General features: G+C 40.5%; 1 protein-coding gene across 2 annotated transcripts in view; it reads right to left on the bottom strand.

Moving 5' to 3' along the window:
• Positions 1-16,262, bottom strand: part of nrxn2b (neurexin 2b) — a 372,419-nt gene that overhangs the window by 173,028 nt on the left and 183,129 nt on the right. For both annotated transcript variants that reach the window (XM_076143906.1, XM_076143905.1), the window contains 4 exons: positions 12,922-13,041; positions 11,917-12,298; positions 10,741-10,931; positions 1,883-2,056 (listed from right to left, as the gene is read on the bottom strand). In XM_076143906.1, the coding sequence (XP_076000021.1) occupies positions 1,883-2,056; positions 10,741-10,931; positions 11,917-12,298; positions 12,922-13,041 (867 nt within the window). The remainder of the gene's footprint in view (positions 1-1,882; positions 2,057-10,740; positions 10,932-11,916; positions 12,299-12,921; positions 13,042-16,262) is intronic.

Below are 16,262 nucleotides of genomic sequence, written 5' to 3'. Positions count from 1 at the left end.
CTGAGTCAGTAGAGGTGAGGTCTAGAGAGACCAGGCCGGTGGCACCTCTGACCCCTCTGTATGGCCAGTCCACAAACCACAAAATGATCACAGAACAGATTCCGTCATGGCAGCAGAAGCTCGGTCCATAGGGGACTCCGCTTGGGAACTGGAGGGTAGCTGGTTCGAGCCCCCTGTGGACCAAAAAATGTGGACCGGCAGCTGAAGAGTTGCCATTTTGCCTCCAGGGCGCTGCTGAGGTGCCCTTGAGCAAGGCACCAAACCCCAACCTGCTCTACGGGTGCTGGCTGTTGACTTAATGTAATGTGGATGCATCTATGTGAAGACTCCATGTAATGTGGACCCAGGTATTTGAAGCCTAAATGCTCAAGGGTTGAGATACATAAAGGGTGTTGTAACTAATAATCAATGATATAGATATTGTAATGTGAAAGGACCTCGGCAAATAGAAGGAAGGAAATATGAATCTCTGTCCTGATGGGCAGATGGAGAAATAAATATTCCAGTAATTAATTTTATTAGTGTGAAATGATATTAGTAGTTTTTGATGTATGCCTTTGGAATATGAGTGAGGGAATATATGGATTTGCAACAGCCGCAGGTGTACTATCCCTCATCCCTCAATTAATATTAGCATCTATTCCAGATGCCTCCAGGAACCGACAGGGTGACTTCATGCAGTTTTAAAATATGTTTGGAGCGAAGTAAATGTGGTGTTTAACTGTTGCCCGGTAATAAGGCTGGCTGGCAGGAGTTTCAGCGTTAGGGATAGAGGGAAAAACAAGTATGAAAAAAAGCTGGATCAGTGCCGCATCGAGACAGCCAGTCCGGCCTTCAGGGAAATCAAGTCTGTGCTCTCTGACGCTCAGTATGCCACGGAGACATGCAGCGTGTTTGTATGTGGGAGGGAAAGCAAAAATCACCACTGCTTCACTCAGGATTAACTGCCTAACACAGAGCAAACCGCTAAAACCATAACAAATGTAAGATAGATACAGCAAAAACCAAGGGGAATGACTAAGTATATGTGCGTGCGTATATGTGCGTGCGTATACGTGCGTGCGTATACGTGCGTACGTGGGAAAACACAAGGGGGTGTCGTTGAGATTAGTCACACTTCAGACAATATTAGAGAAGAGAGATACCTCCCTCATATGGATTTTATGGGGAAATAGAGGGGATGTACAGAGCAGTGGGAATATGGGTGTTGTTACGGTTGTATATCAGAAAAAAGCAGTGAGTTACTGTACTCATGTGCCTTTACTGAAAATTCTGCACAAATGGCAATCTTGTGTACAATAGGGCCACAGAAAGAAATAGTGTATAAATGTCTAAATAGTGTATTTCCACATTGATTTGGTTTCACATTGAACATCTTCAGCAAACCAAAGGTGATGTTATGATGCTGAAGCTCGGCTCATTGCTCAGAAAACTCAGCGGCAGGACTGAAAGAATCAGAACTGCACATTGAGTATGTTCACAAGATATGCCACCTTCAGACGGCTTGAACAGGTGAATAGATATTGAATACATACTTTACAACCACAAATTGGTCTGAAGACATATTAGGTAAGCTTCATTCATAGCTATCAATTGGCTACTTAATCTTAACCACACACACAGCCTGTTCTAGATCAATCAATAGATTGACGTTCAGAGCTTGTGTGACTGCTTTCTTTAAATCGTCAATTGATGTGTTTAGACCTGCAATTAAAATGTACCTGAGTTCTTTTCAACCAGACTGAACCATCTCACAGTGAAAACATCAAACAGTGATCCTTTCATATTTGATTTTACAAAGGATTTTTCGGGAATTGGACGACCACGTTGAAGAAGTATAAGAGACTATTTGAGTGTGTGCTTGTCTGACATCCCAACTCACCGTCGCAGCCTCGTTCCACCTGACCCACCCTGTGGAGGGCATCTGCAATCAGATCGGGGAGTCTCCCATTCAGGTCCACAGAGGCCAGACAGCCCTGGTACCCATCCCGGGATGCAATCAGTTTGGGCAGATTGCTGTACATGTTCTTTGTCACGGCACCGATATACAGCTCTCCTGGAAAACAAAGACAGAACAAAGCTGTGAGGATTAAGACACCAACATCAATCAGTAGAAGACAAAGATTATTATAACTTATTATACATTCATTTTCATATCACTGCTTCTTGTACAATTAATAGTGTGTGTCATTGTTGCTGCTACAATTTGTAGTGGCCAATCATGAGTGCAGTTTGTACAGCTCATGAATCCAACGTATATCAACATGTTCTGTTCTATTTGGAGAACACACAATCAATTATTAACCAAAACTATAACTTTGGTGAATATGATTGTTTGAGTTCTATATATAAGTTCTATATACCGGTATTTCATTTGGCAATTCATTTTAAAGCAATACTGCATGATACCAATGCCCATTTTCAGTGTTTTGAGATTCACCTGAAATATGGAAACTAGGGGAATTAGACTGCATCCGAGTAAGGTACAGCATCTGCCTGCCTCAAGCTTTGTATTTCCTGATATTAACTTATCATAATAGAAAACACCAATATTATACATTTGTTATTAAAGAAATGTCACTTTGGTAATGATGGAAGGTTGCACTTATGTTGTTGGTGTTAGTTTTAAAGATAAGGTTATCTTTTAATGCATATAAATGCCTTTAGTGCTCAACTGTGAAGGTGTGAAATGTGTTTCATAGCAAATGTCAATCCAAGTAACAGACTGAAAAGGCAATCACCATCAGCCAGAAGACAGACATTATGTAGCAAGACAGTTGTGAGTGTTGTGAGGTGCACTCCTGAGAGACATTACAGATGTGCTGAGGACATGCGTTGGCTGTCGCATGATTTAAAGAAGTATCTAAAAAGGATGTGAATACAGTCTGTTGAAAATGTAATTTGATGCTTAGAAAGACATTCTGTAATCCTGTCCATGACTGAGCATATACAGCAACACTTGTTATGGAGGAACACTTTGTTAATCTAGCTACAAACAATTAGAAGTATCCATACATTTGTCACCATCTCACTCCAGCGTAAAGGTTTTAATCGCTCAAACATTTACACAGAGCATCCCAGTGAAACCTTTAATAGAGGGGTTAAATCCATCTATGTCTATGAAAATGTTTCTCGAGGAAAACTTAAAGAAAAATATATTTGACCAGCTAAAAAGTATTCTGAAAGGCAATGAGCCGCAAGGTCAATTATATGTGGACTGTAATGGAATGAGTCAATGATATTTGCCAACTTCCCTCTAGAATTAATGAGCACTTGACACTTCATATTTCCCAGCCAGGACTCCCGGGCTTTGTAATCGATAGAACAATTCATTAGCTGTCCAACTGAGTGATGTCCTGAAAATCGCAGCTCAAGAACCATTTAGCAAATATGAAATTGTTTGTGTGGAGTTAATCTCAAAAGAGCAAAAACGGCATTTTTTGCGGTTACGACTATACTGAATGTTCTTGTGGCTGTCTGAATGCTTGAAGCTGACAAGAGCAGAGACAAGGCCGTGGATGTACGGTAGGAATCATAAAAGCAAGTTTCTATTTCTTTTAACAAGGAACAAAGAAGATTAATAAATATGTGGCACACACACAAACGCACACCCACTCAGAAATCTAGACCTCTGTTGTGTTTGTAAAAGCGCTGAATAATTTATTTGCACCACATATTTTTCTTTGGGTAAAGTTTTGACTCTTGGAGCATGCACAGCATATTTTTTAATGAAAAATGGGTGCGGTGAGGCTAAGGGGATTTTGTCTGAAATTTCTAGTTACGGGCATTTGGGTTTATTATAGGACTTGATCTAAGCATATTTTTTTTATTATGTGAAAGAAGACAGGGTGAATCAGTATTGGCATTATTATAGGAAGGTTTGCTAGGTAGTGACTAATCACATCCCCACAGCCTGAATAACCTTGCTCTGTTCTGAATTGGCAGTCCTAGCAGTGATGAAGTCCTGTGCCTCTGAACTGTTCTGACCAATGCATGAGATGGGACCAATTACCTGCTGCCAGACATTGCTGGGGACCAACGCCTTTGCATCGCCACAGTTACCATAACAACCTCTCAGCTAGGAGGAGGGATGCTATAAGGATGCCATGATAAAGAGCCCTGGAGAGCCTCTGACAGAAGAACACACTCACTGACAGTAACAGGTACGCAGCACAATTATAGGTTTCAGGAGTTTTAAATATGAAATGTAGATCCTTGTGTTGGAAGTTTAATCTATATGTCACAACATGGTACACTCATATGTCCTCTTGTAGTATTCTGAAATGTGAGTCATGAAAGAGTGGAGAGAGACTCAATGACCCATGAGAGCCATTGAGTGCTTATTCTTATATCACTCAGAAGGAAAATATGAGCTGAAAACCTGCAATGTTTATATCCCTGTTTGTTATAGAGGAAAACTTACAGCATCCATTCATCTGTTTTTATTATTATCCAACTTGAATGAATTTCATGACTGCAGTACCCCTTGACACCCATTCAAATACGCTTTAGTTCTGATTGAAACATTGGAGTTTTCTTTTTTCTTGGAAAGTTTTTTTCAGGGTTTTTAATCTAATTGAACTGTTATGTTATTATTATATTATTCATATTATTTTGCTTATATACCCTGTCAGCCCAGACAGACCTGCATTTCATCCTAAGCTGTAATTGGTTCCCAAGCGAAGGGAAGGTACTGTATTGCCCATATCTACTAAAATGGAAATATACATTATTTATATCTATCATTAAGAGCCGCTTGATAATGAGGATAGGACATGAAGGCAAAATGTTTCATCTGATTTCAAGACAATACCCGACTCCTTCCCACCAATCCTCATGTGAACACAAAGCCAACCACTAATTTTCATTAAATGCTCTGTTAAAAATCTGCCGCCATCATTTTCAATCTCTACTCTCCTCTGTTGGAATGTGCTCGAGCCAGCTCTAATTGACAAAGACTGAATGATTGTTGATGAGACACACGCATATATACAGTATATGCCGTGGACAAATGGATGACTGTCAGGCAGTGGCGGTGCATGTGTTATAAGCAATGCTGAGACAATGACAGCCAGCAGGAAGGTACAGGGAATCATGATTGCTAATTACAGATCTGCAAAGATGCCACAACAACACGATTGGTGTAGGATAAATGTTGTCATTGTTAGTGCGTTAATTGCTGATGCTAAATAATGCATGTAATTATGTTTTGTATTGTGTCTCCATGTCTTGTATGTGTGTGTGTGTGTGTGTGTGTGTGTGTGTGTGTGTGTGTGTGTGTGTGTGTGTGTGTGTGTGTGTGTGTGTGTTTCTGGAAACAACATAGTGGTCTTTTCAATGCTGGAAGGAGATGACTGAAGTCAACCAAAATGAGCTTTAATTATTTTAAATTGTTGTGATGTGTTTTAGTCACAGGTCCATGCTCTCTCTCTCTCTTCCTCTCTTTCAGTTTGAATGTGAATGAAGTTGAAATGGAATTTACCCAAAGACCCGACCCACCCCCCACCAGTCAAACTCAACCCCATATTCACACACACACCCATACTGGCCCGTCTGCGATCAAGAAACTGTTTGGTGTTCAGCTTTCCAGTCATTGGTCTTGAATAGCCTGTAGATCTGTGAAATAGGAAAAAAATGGTTCTGATAGAACTTATCAGTGCATCCCCTCATGGTGTACTTGATTTTCTCGAGTTTAAGAAAAAACATTATGTCCCTCAGCCATTCTGAAATAGTCCAGCAAGCAGAGAGGTGGAAATGATCATTTCTTTTTGCGCAGTGTTAAATTGGTGTGATGGCAATATGAGGTTATTTGAATATATAAGATTGAACCTGCGTTGAAATATGGTAGACACTGTGTAAGTAACCAGACCAGTAATTGTGTAGCCTTCTCTGTCTTTGCGTTTCTCCCCCCACCCGTATGTATAAAAATAGTCCACATTTGGAAATGAGTTACGCACATGGACCGATGTAACCGAACGGTGACAATTTGGCTTCACTATTATCACTTTGGCATAGAACACATTCATCATTCATCAGCAATAACATTATTCACCGCCTGGACAACGACTGTACAAGTCACTAGCTCAAGTGACCGTTGCTTCGTCTCCTTCGAGTCCACATGTGTATCAAATTTCCTAGGTCTTATTTATATTTCTTTCCTTTTTCTCTTTCTTTTTCTTTTCTCACCCTCTGTATAAAAGCGAGAGTGAACCAATGCCGTCTTATTTGTATACATTTATTAGATTATAAAATTATCTTTTTAGTGTTATAGTCATTCAGACTGCCTGAGAGCACTAAAAGGAGTAATAGAGTTCAATGACAAATGTTTGATGTGTCACAATTTCCGTATAATACTGTATATCAATAAAGTAAATCCATCTATCTATCCAAAATATATCCACCTTATCAAACTGTTTCTCTTGCTTGTCTTGCTGGTTACATGAGTTCTCCAGCAGACTGGTGGCTCCAGGCATTGTCGTTGAGAGAAAACCTATTTTGTAAAGGGGGCAGGCTGTTCTCCTGTGCCCACTGTTTAAAATTATGGAGAAAAGGAAGGCAGGCATGAAAAATCAAATGTTTCCATGACAACGACACATTCATCAGGAGACATTATTGTTGGCCGGGCTCATGCCAGGAGCAATAGCGTCTGGGGTCTATGACCAATATTTTTCTCTTACTGCTTTCTAAGGGCCCGGACCAAGGTGTTAAACAATGTATCCTTATGAGCTGCACTACACTACTTGTAATCCAACTCAGACTCTACAATTATCTACCGCCATTATATTATCCAAAATATTATTGTGATATTATCCAGGCGTCTGGATAGCTGCAGTTGTTGCTGGTGACACAAAAGCATTCAATCATGCTGTCATTCTTCTTGTATGACATTTCTTTCACCTGTTCGGTCTGCTTATATGTATGCTAAAAACCATTGTCTAACCTTGACCCTCTTGTTTACAGAACAAACATCTGTGTGCAGTTTTTTTGAAGTAACCTGTTCCGTCCTTGCCTGCATATTATCGCTTTGCTTTTTTAATGTGAACTCAACATCTCTTTCCATGGCTGAGAAAAAATACCAGTCAATATGTAATTGCATCATTACATTTTTATTGATGTGTAGCCAATTATATAATTTATTCGCAACAAATGCATCCCCTAAGAATAATACACAATGCTACTATAATATCAAATGAAAATATTCCCCACTAATAAAACAATTGAACAAAGCAGCAGAGTGCTCTCTCCATTGTTTGTAGCTTTTCCCACCAGATTTTATTAGTTATTTGACATAAGAATAGAGCATAAACTGCACAAACAGACTTGCATAGACAAACACTGTCTGTGTCTCCACCTCTGGTTTTGGAAGCTTTTGCTCAAAGAAGGAGCTGAAGTGGGAGATGGGAAGGAACGAAAAGGGAAGAAGGCCAGTTCTGAGTAATGCCATAGTAAATTGTAGTGTGAGACGGGTTAGTGGGGAAAAGAGGCTAAAAAACACCAACGCCAATTGCAGCAATAAAGCAAATTGGCCCATCTTTTCAGAGAGAGCATTGACTTGGAACAGAAAAATAGAGGGGATGGAGGAGGACACGGAAACAAAATGAAAAGTATAACCACAATATAAGAAACTATGAATAATAAATATTTACATCAGGCCTTTTCATAGCAGGATAGAGCCAAACAATAGTCCAGTCTATTTAGTCAGCCTTTAGTCCCAAATTCTGGATTGAAGAGAGAAATGCTTTAAAAAATTAATAAAAAAACATTTACGACAGCGCTGTGAGTGACGAAGAGAAGAATAACCAATGCAAAAACATTCATTATGTATCAGGAGTACCCGAGAAACTGAGAAGAATTTTTAATAGATACCAATTACCTCTAGCTTTCGAAACCAAGCAATACAGAACCCCACCTGTGACATTTATCCACACCAACGATCATCACAGCCAGGGGGATTATTCAGGAGTATCAGCTAGCCTCACTTTATAGAAGGGGAGAATCTATCGAGCAAACATCACGCTAATACCAATCAAACTCCCAACCCAATTTTGGGGGCAAGTCCATTCATACTATATGTACTGTGCATGTTAGGGTGCAACAATGCAAGGCAGGACAAATAACATAAGATAGAGAGATTTGGTGGTGATATGTGCCTATGTGCAAATTTGTGGCCATGCTTGTGCATGTGTGTGGCTATTGTGATTTTATGTGAGAGAAAAGCAGTTAAAGAAAAAAGAAAGAAGGCTGAGAATCCGAAGGAGGAGAGGGAAAGATTCTAGTTATAATTGGGGGTAGCAATATTCAATGTATATACTGTGTATGGTATGTAGTTGCTAATAATAGACAGATAATAGTAGCTCATTTAGTTTGTGTTTGATTTGGAATAGATTTGTGTGTAGATGTGTTGTGTGTGTAAGTGCATATAAACAATTGAGTGGAGTATATGTGGAGTATATGTGATTATACATTTGTATGTTAAGCACCATTCTCCACGAACACATGGTGAGGTCTAGTGTTTGTGGGATTACATTGTTTGAACTGTGTATCATATTTAGGCAGGGGAATTGTCACAACAGAACTACAGAGCATGGTTTGAATGCACAATTAGGCAAGGGACCAGAGGATAGAGATATCTTCTCCCCACTAAAGGACCTCTGAAGCCAGATTTACAACTATTATTCTTCCCACTTGCACAAGCCGCATCCGTCTCTATCCCGTACAGACTCAAAATAAAGAAACCACCCCTAGAAAAAAAGAGGTTTAGATCACAGATAAATAACAGATGGAGGGCTACTCTCTCCTTCTTGACCAACAGCAGTTGTCCCAATAATGCGAAGTGAAAGTGTATTGGATTATTTTATACAGTTTAAGCATTTTTGATAGATAAGAGGGGCTGTGTGAGAGAAAGTGTCAAAAATTAAGGCGATATGGGTCCTACGTCACATGCAAGCCCATATCAATATAGTCAGGGAAGAAGCACACCACCAGAAAGTTGCCTAAAAAGGATATCAATTAGCTCATCGGAATCACTCAAGCACTTTGAGCCTGTCTTTATTGTGGCATAGGCTAATAATAATAATAATAATAACAAAGTGAATCCGGAACTGGGACCCTGAGTCCACTGTCCCCTTCTGTCATCTGCTGACTCCTGCTGGTTTGGGAGTACCGGGGAGGAGTCATAATTTAACCGTGTCTACATGTTAATGACTTTATTATGTCATTGTGTGTCGTTCCTAGTTTGAAATACAACAATACAGCTTTACAGGGATCTCATTCCCACATGTTATGAGCTGTAGCCATGTGTTGCTTTTATTAAAAAAGGATATCTCCTCTCCTTTACCAGTGCTTACGACATTCTCTGCATCTACAGACACACACTCGCCCTTGTTCCATGGACAGTATTCAAAACCCTTGTCGGTAGCCCAATGTGATCTCCCTCTCTTTTTGCATCCTTTTAAGTTGCACAATGAAAGCACATAAGACAAAGCCAATAAAGCCCCAAACAAACTAAGTCCATAAGTAATTAACATCTTCTTAAATGGTTGCAGCACCTTTTGATTTCTCAGAATCTCCAATGCAGCTGGTGGCTTCAAACTCTGGAATGTGTCACAAACATAATCAAAGAGCAAATCTTATTATTACAGCAGGAATTCACCACTCCTGTCTGCAACGCTAGCTTCTTCCCAGTTGTCCATTGCCTCTCTCATCAGTGAGTACTATCATTGCCTCCCTTTCTCTCTGACTTGACTTTCTCCTCTTATTTCCATACTGTCACTCATTCCTTGTGTGCGAGCATCAAAATAACACAAACTGACTTGTAAAGTCTAAGGCCTGCAATTGCCTGAGCATCCAGTCCTAACCATTGCTATTAGTTCAAGATGATTCAGGAAGGACAGGGTAATTTAAAGTTTAAAAAAACGTAAAGCTGTCAGGCAAAACACATATGCCATGATATGGGTGAAAGTCAAACCTACCCGGTGTGACCTTTATGTTTTTTCATTCAGACACACATTTGAGAAAGTGAAAGTAACAAGGGGAAACACACTGGTCTGCATGTTGGATTTGGGTCATACTGGGATAGAAAGAGGATATTGTTTAGGTTATTGCACTGTCCCAGCAGAGCCAACAGCTACTGAAGGGGGAGTGGGGGTTCTAATTTCAAGGTGAAGAGGATGGTGTTGCACGGAAGTCTCCAGAATTTTGTTAAGTTTCATATCACCCTCTGTCCACTTTTATTTGGTAGGCAGAACGCTTACACTTGGCCGCATCTCCTAGTACCCTGGCTCATATTCAAAATCAGAGTGCTAAAACTAGATTATACACCAATGAAATGTTCTGATCCTTGAGCGAGAATGTGTAAATTCATATGAACCTTTCAGAGGGACAGAGAAAAAAATCTATATAGAAAGCAAAAACTCTGCTGTACATATTCACAGCAAAATATCAGAATTATGCTTTCATCGATTCAATCATCAAGATTGAAGAGATCAATTTTAATAAATGAGAAACATTCATGAAGTGAGAATCTTCTGGGTGTGTAAGAAAATGAAAGAACTATTATAGGAGCCAGTGCAATCCTGAAATTAAGTCTAATTTAGATTAATTTGAGCTGGCATCTGTTCATGGCAACCTTCCAAACACACTTAAGGGACAGACAAGGATAGCACTGGAATAGTAATTCACTGCCAGTGGTAATGTGTTCTGGAAGAATCTCACCTTGAATACTGAATGACTTGGAATTACCTTTGAGATCCAGGTTCCGGGCTCCATTGGAGTGCTGAGTCACGGTGCGTGAGTCGATCTTGAGAGTGTGTACATTGTTAGCGTCCCGGGACACTACCACATTGTGCCACTGGTTGTCATTGAGTGGCTTATCAGAGTTGCCCTTCATCAATGACGGCCCATTACCAAGGTCAAAGACATAGTGGACGAACCTGTGAGGAAAGATGTCAGTATAGGAATTGTAATGTGTGTGTGTTATCATAATTACAAATCTTATAGCTGGCCTGGAGGATAGGAAGATAGACTTAAAAGGCCAATAAAGCAATTTTTCAGAAAAGGATTCATCAAAACTCATTTTCTGCTAATGGCAGACATTGACAAGTCACAGTCATCAGTACCTAGCTTAACGATGAAATGATTGAAGATTGGATTCATAAATAAATAGATAAATTCAACAGAAACATGGCGAGTCATAGAAATGTCACATGCTCAAAGTTTTCCATTAGGAGTTATCAGTGAATGAATCCCCATAAAAATACCGAAGAAACTATTTCCTCTCAATAAAAGGCCTGAATATGTCTCCCAGTTCCTTTTTCCACAACTAGTGTGTACATCTTTCAACTGAAGGAAACTGATTATTGCTCACAGAACCATACATTGAAGGCACCATAAATGGAAATTGAGGACAACAAGATGCACTGTCTCTATGGAGGAAGCCATGAGTCACAGGTGACAATGCTGCCGGGTTGCAGACTGCGGTGGTAGTAACATACTCCCAACGAAGGTTTCTTTAAGCTTTGATACATGTTTTATCCAACAAGGGGTTTCCAATGGTAAATTATTTTGATTCCATTATTTGTATTGAACTCAAAACTAAGAATAATTACAGCAATATATGATGTGGGGAGTGGAGAAAAGGTGTGTTCAAAATTGCATTTCACCACAGTCACTTGACATTGACACTGCTAGACTAGCTGCCATACTCAGGTGACTATGCGGGATTCAAGTGGAAACCACGCCTACTTGCTACAGGTAATCAATAATTCAAAACAATTAAATATAGCATTAATTCAGCCTAAAAATAATAGCACAAATACAACATCACATAGACTGCATAAGCATATTAAAGGAAAAGATGGCTATAACTATTATTTGACGAAATAATAAAACAATGTCCAAACAAGCAGTAGGACTCACCCCTTCACCAGTTCCACCACTATAAAGTCGCTCCCGTCTCCAGAGTTGAAGAGCATCAGCCCGTCTGGTGTGGTGGTCTTGAACTGAAAGAATAGGTGCATGGAGGCATAAGCCTGCAACGTGGCAAGCGCTAAATAGCTGCCTTTCGTTCGAAACGTCACTGGGTCTGCAATGATGTGACGCATGCCAAAGCGGGCATTCAGCTCGCAGTAGGATATGTCTCCATTTTTGCACTGGTCTAGGTAAGGCACACCATTGAAGGTCAGACCCTGGAGATGGCCGATAAAGTTGGAGGGCACCATGGATATGAAGCGCCGCTCAGTCATGATCCCTGTCTCAATGTTGTGGAACTCAAGACGTGTGTGGGCACCAGTCATCTGGCCTAAAAAGAGGGGGAACACAGCACTTGGGATGTCATTTAGAACAATGATACTCACTTACTTATGAACACAGTGCATAAGGCACTTCCTCGGTACTTTAACCATAGTACGCCTTATTACACTGATTGATTTGAGAGGCATTTAGGCAGATTGAATACATTAAATCAATTAGATTTTTGGTGTGATTTTGAATCCAGCTTTCAATGGGTTGAATATTTTGGTTTCCATAGACCATTTTGATGTAATTTTGTTCTCAACAAGTAATACAATGTATATCAATCTTTCAAAGTGAATAATCTGTTCATCAAGGTCCAATGCGAAACGTTCCCTTTTTGGAGCACGAATGTCATCCAGTTTTCCAGCCATTTATATACCTGCATTGACACACCCAAGCTTAATTGTTGGAGTTTCCAGCAGCTGGCTAACGTTATCATTTTACAGCCGTCTTACTAGGAACAGACTCTGTATCCAAACCATTTAAATGTACTTACCGTGCATTAAATGATACAGAATTTATCCATTTTTATTTTAGATCAATTAACCCAAAACAGTATCTTAGCGCTAAGCCTGATTATTGTTTTCATAGTTCTACAAATCAAGCCCCCTGTATCCTGTGACAACTAACCTTCCACTGTGACGTTATCCACACACAACTGCAGGCTTTTTCCTCTTCGGACCACCTTCACTGAGTGCCACTCGTTGTCGTTCAGCTTCTGCCCTGCGAACAGTGTTTCAGGTCCTTTGCCTGTGGTAGAGGGGGTAGGTCAAATCACCAAACGGCATAGCAGATATGGTGGGTCACCTACCCTACACATTGGAGAAAACCTGTATGTTTGCAAAACAAATGCATGCACACATTCTCACTGTTAGTAAAGTAGAAGTAAGACTCAAGTATCAGGTCTGACGACTGTAAAACTATAAATTTGAATGTCTTCACAAAAGACCAAATGTTTTTGTGTGTTGAAGTGTTTCAGCAGGGTGACATAGGACAAATAAGTTGTATTCAACAGAGTAAATAGATTACAACCAGCCAACAATGACTAGCAGGGCTGCCTTACCAACATTATAGGAAGTTATGATTTTCTTCCTCCAGTATTTCATGCTGCTGTCTTGCTTTCACCACTGAGTTGGTTGCCATTCCATATGGTGTTGCACAAAGGCTTATTATAGCCATCTTTTATAAGCATTGGTGTATTTTTGAAGTGCAGAACAGGCTATTTATATCAAATGACAGAGACACTCGGGGAAACAGAACGAGTGCCAACATTGATTAAGACAACCAACATGAATCCCTTCTCCTATACAGCATGAATTTCATCATGCTCTATTGGAGAGTGGATTGACAACTCCAATGGAGCTTGCCAGGTCACACGCTTTTAGAGATCCTGTTAGGCACTTGCTGGCTGTGGATGGAGAATCTCCCAACAGTGTAACTCACTCTATTGAGACTGTGCTTCCTCGCTCTAACGTTCCGTATGAGCCTATCTCTAACATTTTGCATGTGCAGACTTTTCTAGAATCGAAAGGATGCATTTACTAAACTTTGTCTTGTTTTGGTTACTTTTTCTTACACAACCTAATGCCTCACAAGAGAGCATAAGTGGCATCAGGGAGATTTCTTTACCAGTCTATAAATAGCCAAGATTGTCGGTTACTTTTGTTTACTGTGTTGGAGCACCATGAATGAGGGGTGTGATGTCTGCCACCTGTTGCATAATTACCAGCAGTCATCAATCATTGGTTGCTGTGTTTCCTCTGTAAACAACCTTGATTAATGCAATCGGATCAATGGAACACAAGCAGCCAGTCAGTCGCAGCATGTTGTTGCCATCAGGCACTATTCGATGTGTGCACTAGCTGCTGAAGCAGTGAGGACTTCACCATGATTGTATGATTATTGTTCAAACCCTAAACAAAACAATTTTAGGGTGTGAAAGTGATCTATCAGCAGTGGGAAATGATGGCAACACTCACTGCACATCACATTGTGGAATATCAGAGAAATGTTTTCTGTGTAAAGCACAGCAAAAACAACGATACCACCAATATAAATATGACTAATGATATTAATACTAATAGCTGGACAGGGCCTTCATCTCTACAGGAAGGCTTCCACAGCAACCTGTGAGAAGAGAGCACAGAAAACTCTGGGGAAGAAGTAAAGTTAGTGAAATGCAATGACATGGATATGCAGATAGAAAGGAAGAGAGAGGAGCTCAGTGCATCATGGGAAATCCACCAGCAGTCTAGGCGTAAGCAGCATACCTTCAGGCTGGTCCAAGGCCAGGCTGGCCGGCCCCAACTATAAGCTTTATCAAAAAGGAAAGTTTCAAGCTTTCTCCTTCACGCAGAGAGGGTGTCTGCCCCCCAGGCTGACTGTAGAAGATAGTTCCACAAGAGAGGAGCCTGATAACTGAAGCCTCTACCTCCCATTCTACTTTTGGAGATTCCAGGAAACACAAGTAAGCCTGCATTCTGAAAGCCCAGGGTTCTAGTGGGGTAACAGGGTACTATGAGTTATTTGAGGTATGATGGAGCCTGACCATAAAGAGCTTTGACAAGAGAGCAGGAGGATTTTAAATTCTATTCTGGAAGACAAAGCAAGCAAAGCCAAGATGGGAGATATTTTTCCAGTTTTTCTCAACACACGTGCAGCTGGAGAGTCTTGAAATGAATTAGAATAATCGAATCTAGATCTAACAAATTTGTGCACAGATTTTTGTGCACACAATGTGCCTGATATTTTTTTGTAGATCCCATTACTCCACTGCTCTTATTAAGCCACTTCTAAAGCAAGAGCAAGGCTTTAGAATGAGTTATAATATTTAATCAGCCCGTGTCACAAGGAATGTGAGTAATAACATGACGGGGAGTGGATTCACTTAAGCTGACATAATCTTGGGCCCTGGTCACCCACCCGCCCTTGTTTCTCATCTGCTCGGGAACTACCTGGGAAGTAGGCGCTAGGCTAGGTTGGCTCACATGGGTTGGCAAACTGTCTGAGCTACTGATTGAGATTCCATGCTTCATGCAGGACCACCTTTCCTTGGATCACACCCAGTGATCTTTTCTGACATTATTAAGCATGACTGTTTGTGTTTGCTGCTTTGCATGCTTTATTTTATGTATTTGTTTATTTTTTGTATATTCCCACTGGAAGTTCCTATTGCACACCCAGCCGTTCATAGAGGGGGGCTCTCTCTTGGTATTGCCTCTTCCGAGGTTTCTTCTTTTACAATAACCCGTTAACCAGCAACGTTAAAGCTCGCCTGTATTTTTGGCTTGTTATTTATGCTTATAACTTTTTACAAACACATGACAGACACACAGCAAAGTTCACAATTATTCGAGACATCATCACTTGGGTCTTGCTGCGTTGAAGTTTTTTCAGGAGTTTTTCCTCGTCTTTCTATATACAATATATTGAGACCAGATTATATTTGACATTGCGCTATAGAAATGAAGTTGACATGAAATAAAGTTGACATGGTTGAAACACTTATAAGTAACCTCAAGTAGTACTCTTATTCTGGCCAGAGGGCTCACGGCCTGCTGAAAAGAAAGATCACTGTTGGCTGGTGTACTGTCTAAACTAACAGCTCCACAGCATGATGGAGCCACAGGCAGCATCTGGCAATTCCACTACTCTTGCAACAACAGCAAATGGCAGAACTCTGCATGATTCACACAGTCAGGGATGAGGGCAAGCAATTGAAGGCAGCAGTTTGTCAGGGTTGCATGAGCTTATGTTGGGGTCAGGGATACAACTGCAGGATATGTGTCTGTGTGGGGGCAAATCAAAGGGTCAGAGATTGCTAGATCTGCTTGCAGAATAAGATGACGTGTCTGATCCAACAGGCCACTTTATGCACCAATCCAAATGGATAGTGTACAATCAACCACCATAGACTTAAACTAGAGGGGCATTAGAGTTCTCTGTAAAGCCCAACAGTCCCCCAATTATGA

This window comes from Genypterus blacodes, unplaced genomic scaffold, assembly GCF_046128005.1.
Source record: "Genypterus blacodes isolate CSIRO-AG114 ecotype Tasmania unplaced genomic scaffold, CSIRO-AGI_Gbla_v1 ptg000027l_1, whole genome shotgun sequence".
NCBI lineage: Eukaryota > Metazoa > Chordata > Actinopteri > Ophidiiformes > Ophidiidae > Genypterus > Genypterus blacodes.
The sequence above is the reverse complement of the archived record's forward strand: the minus strand, read 5'-3'. Positions and strand labels throughout refer to the sequence as shown.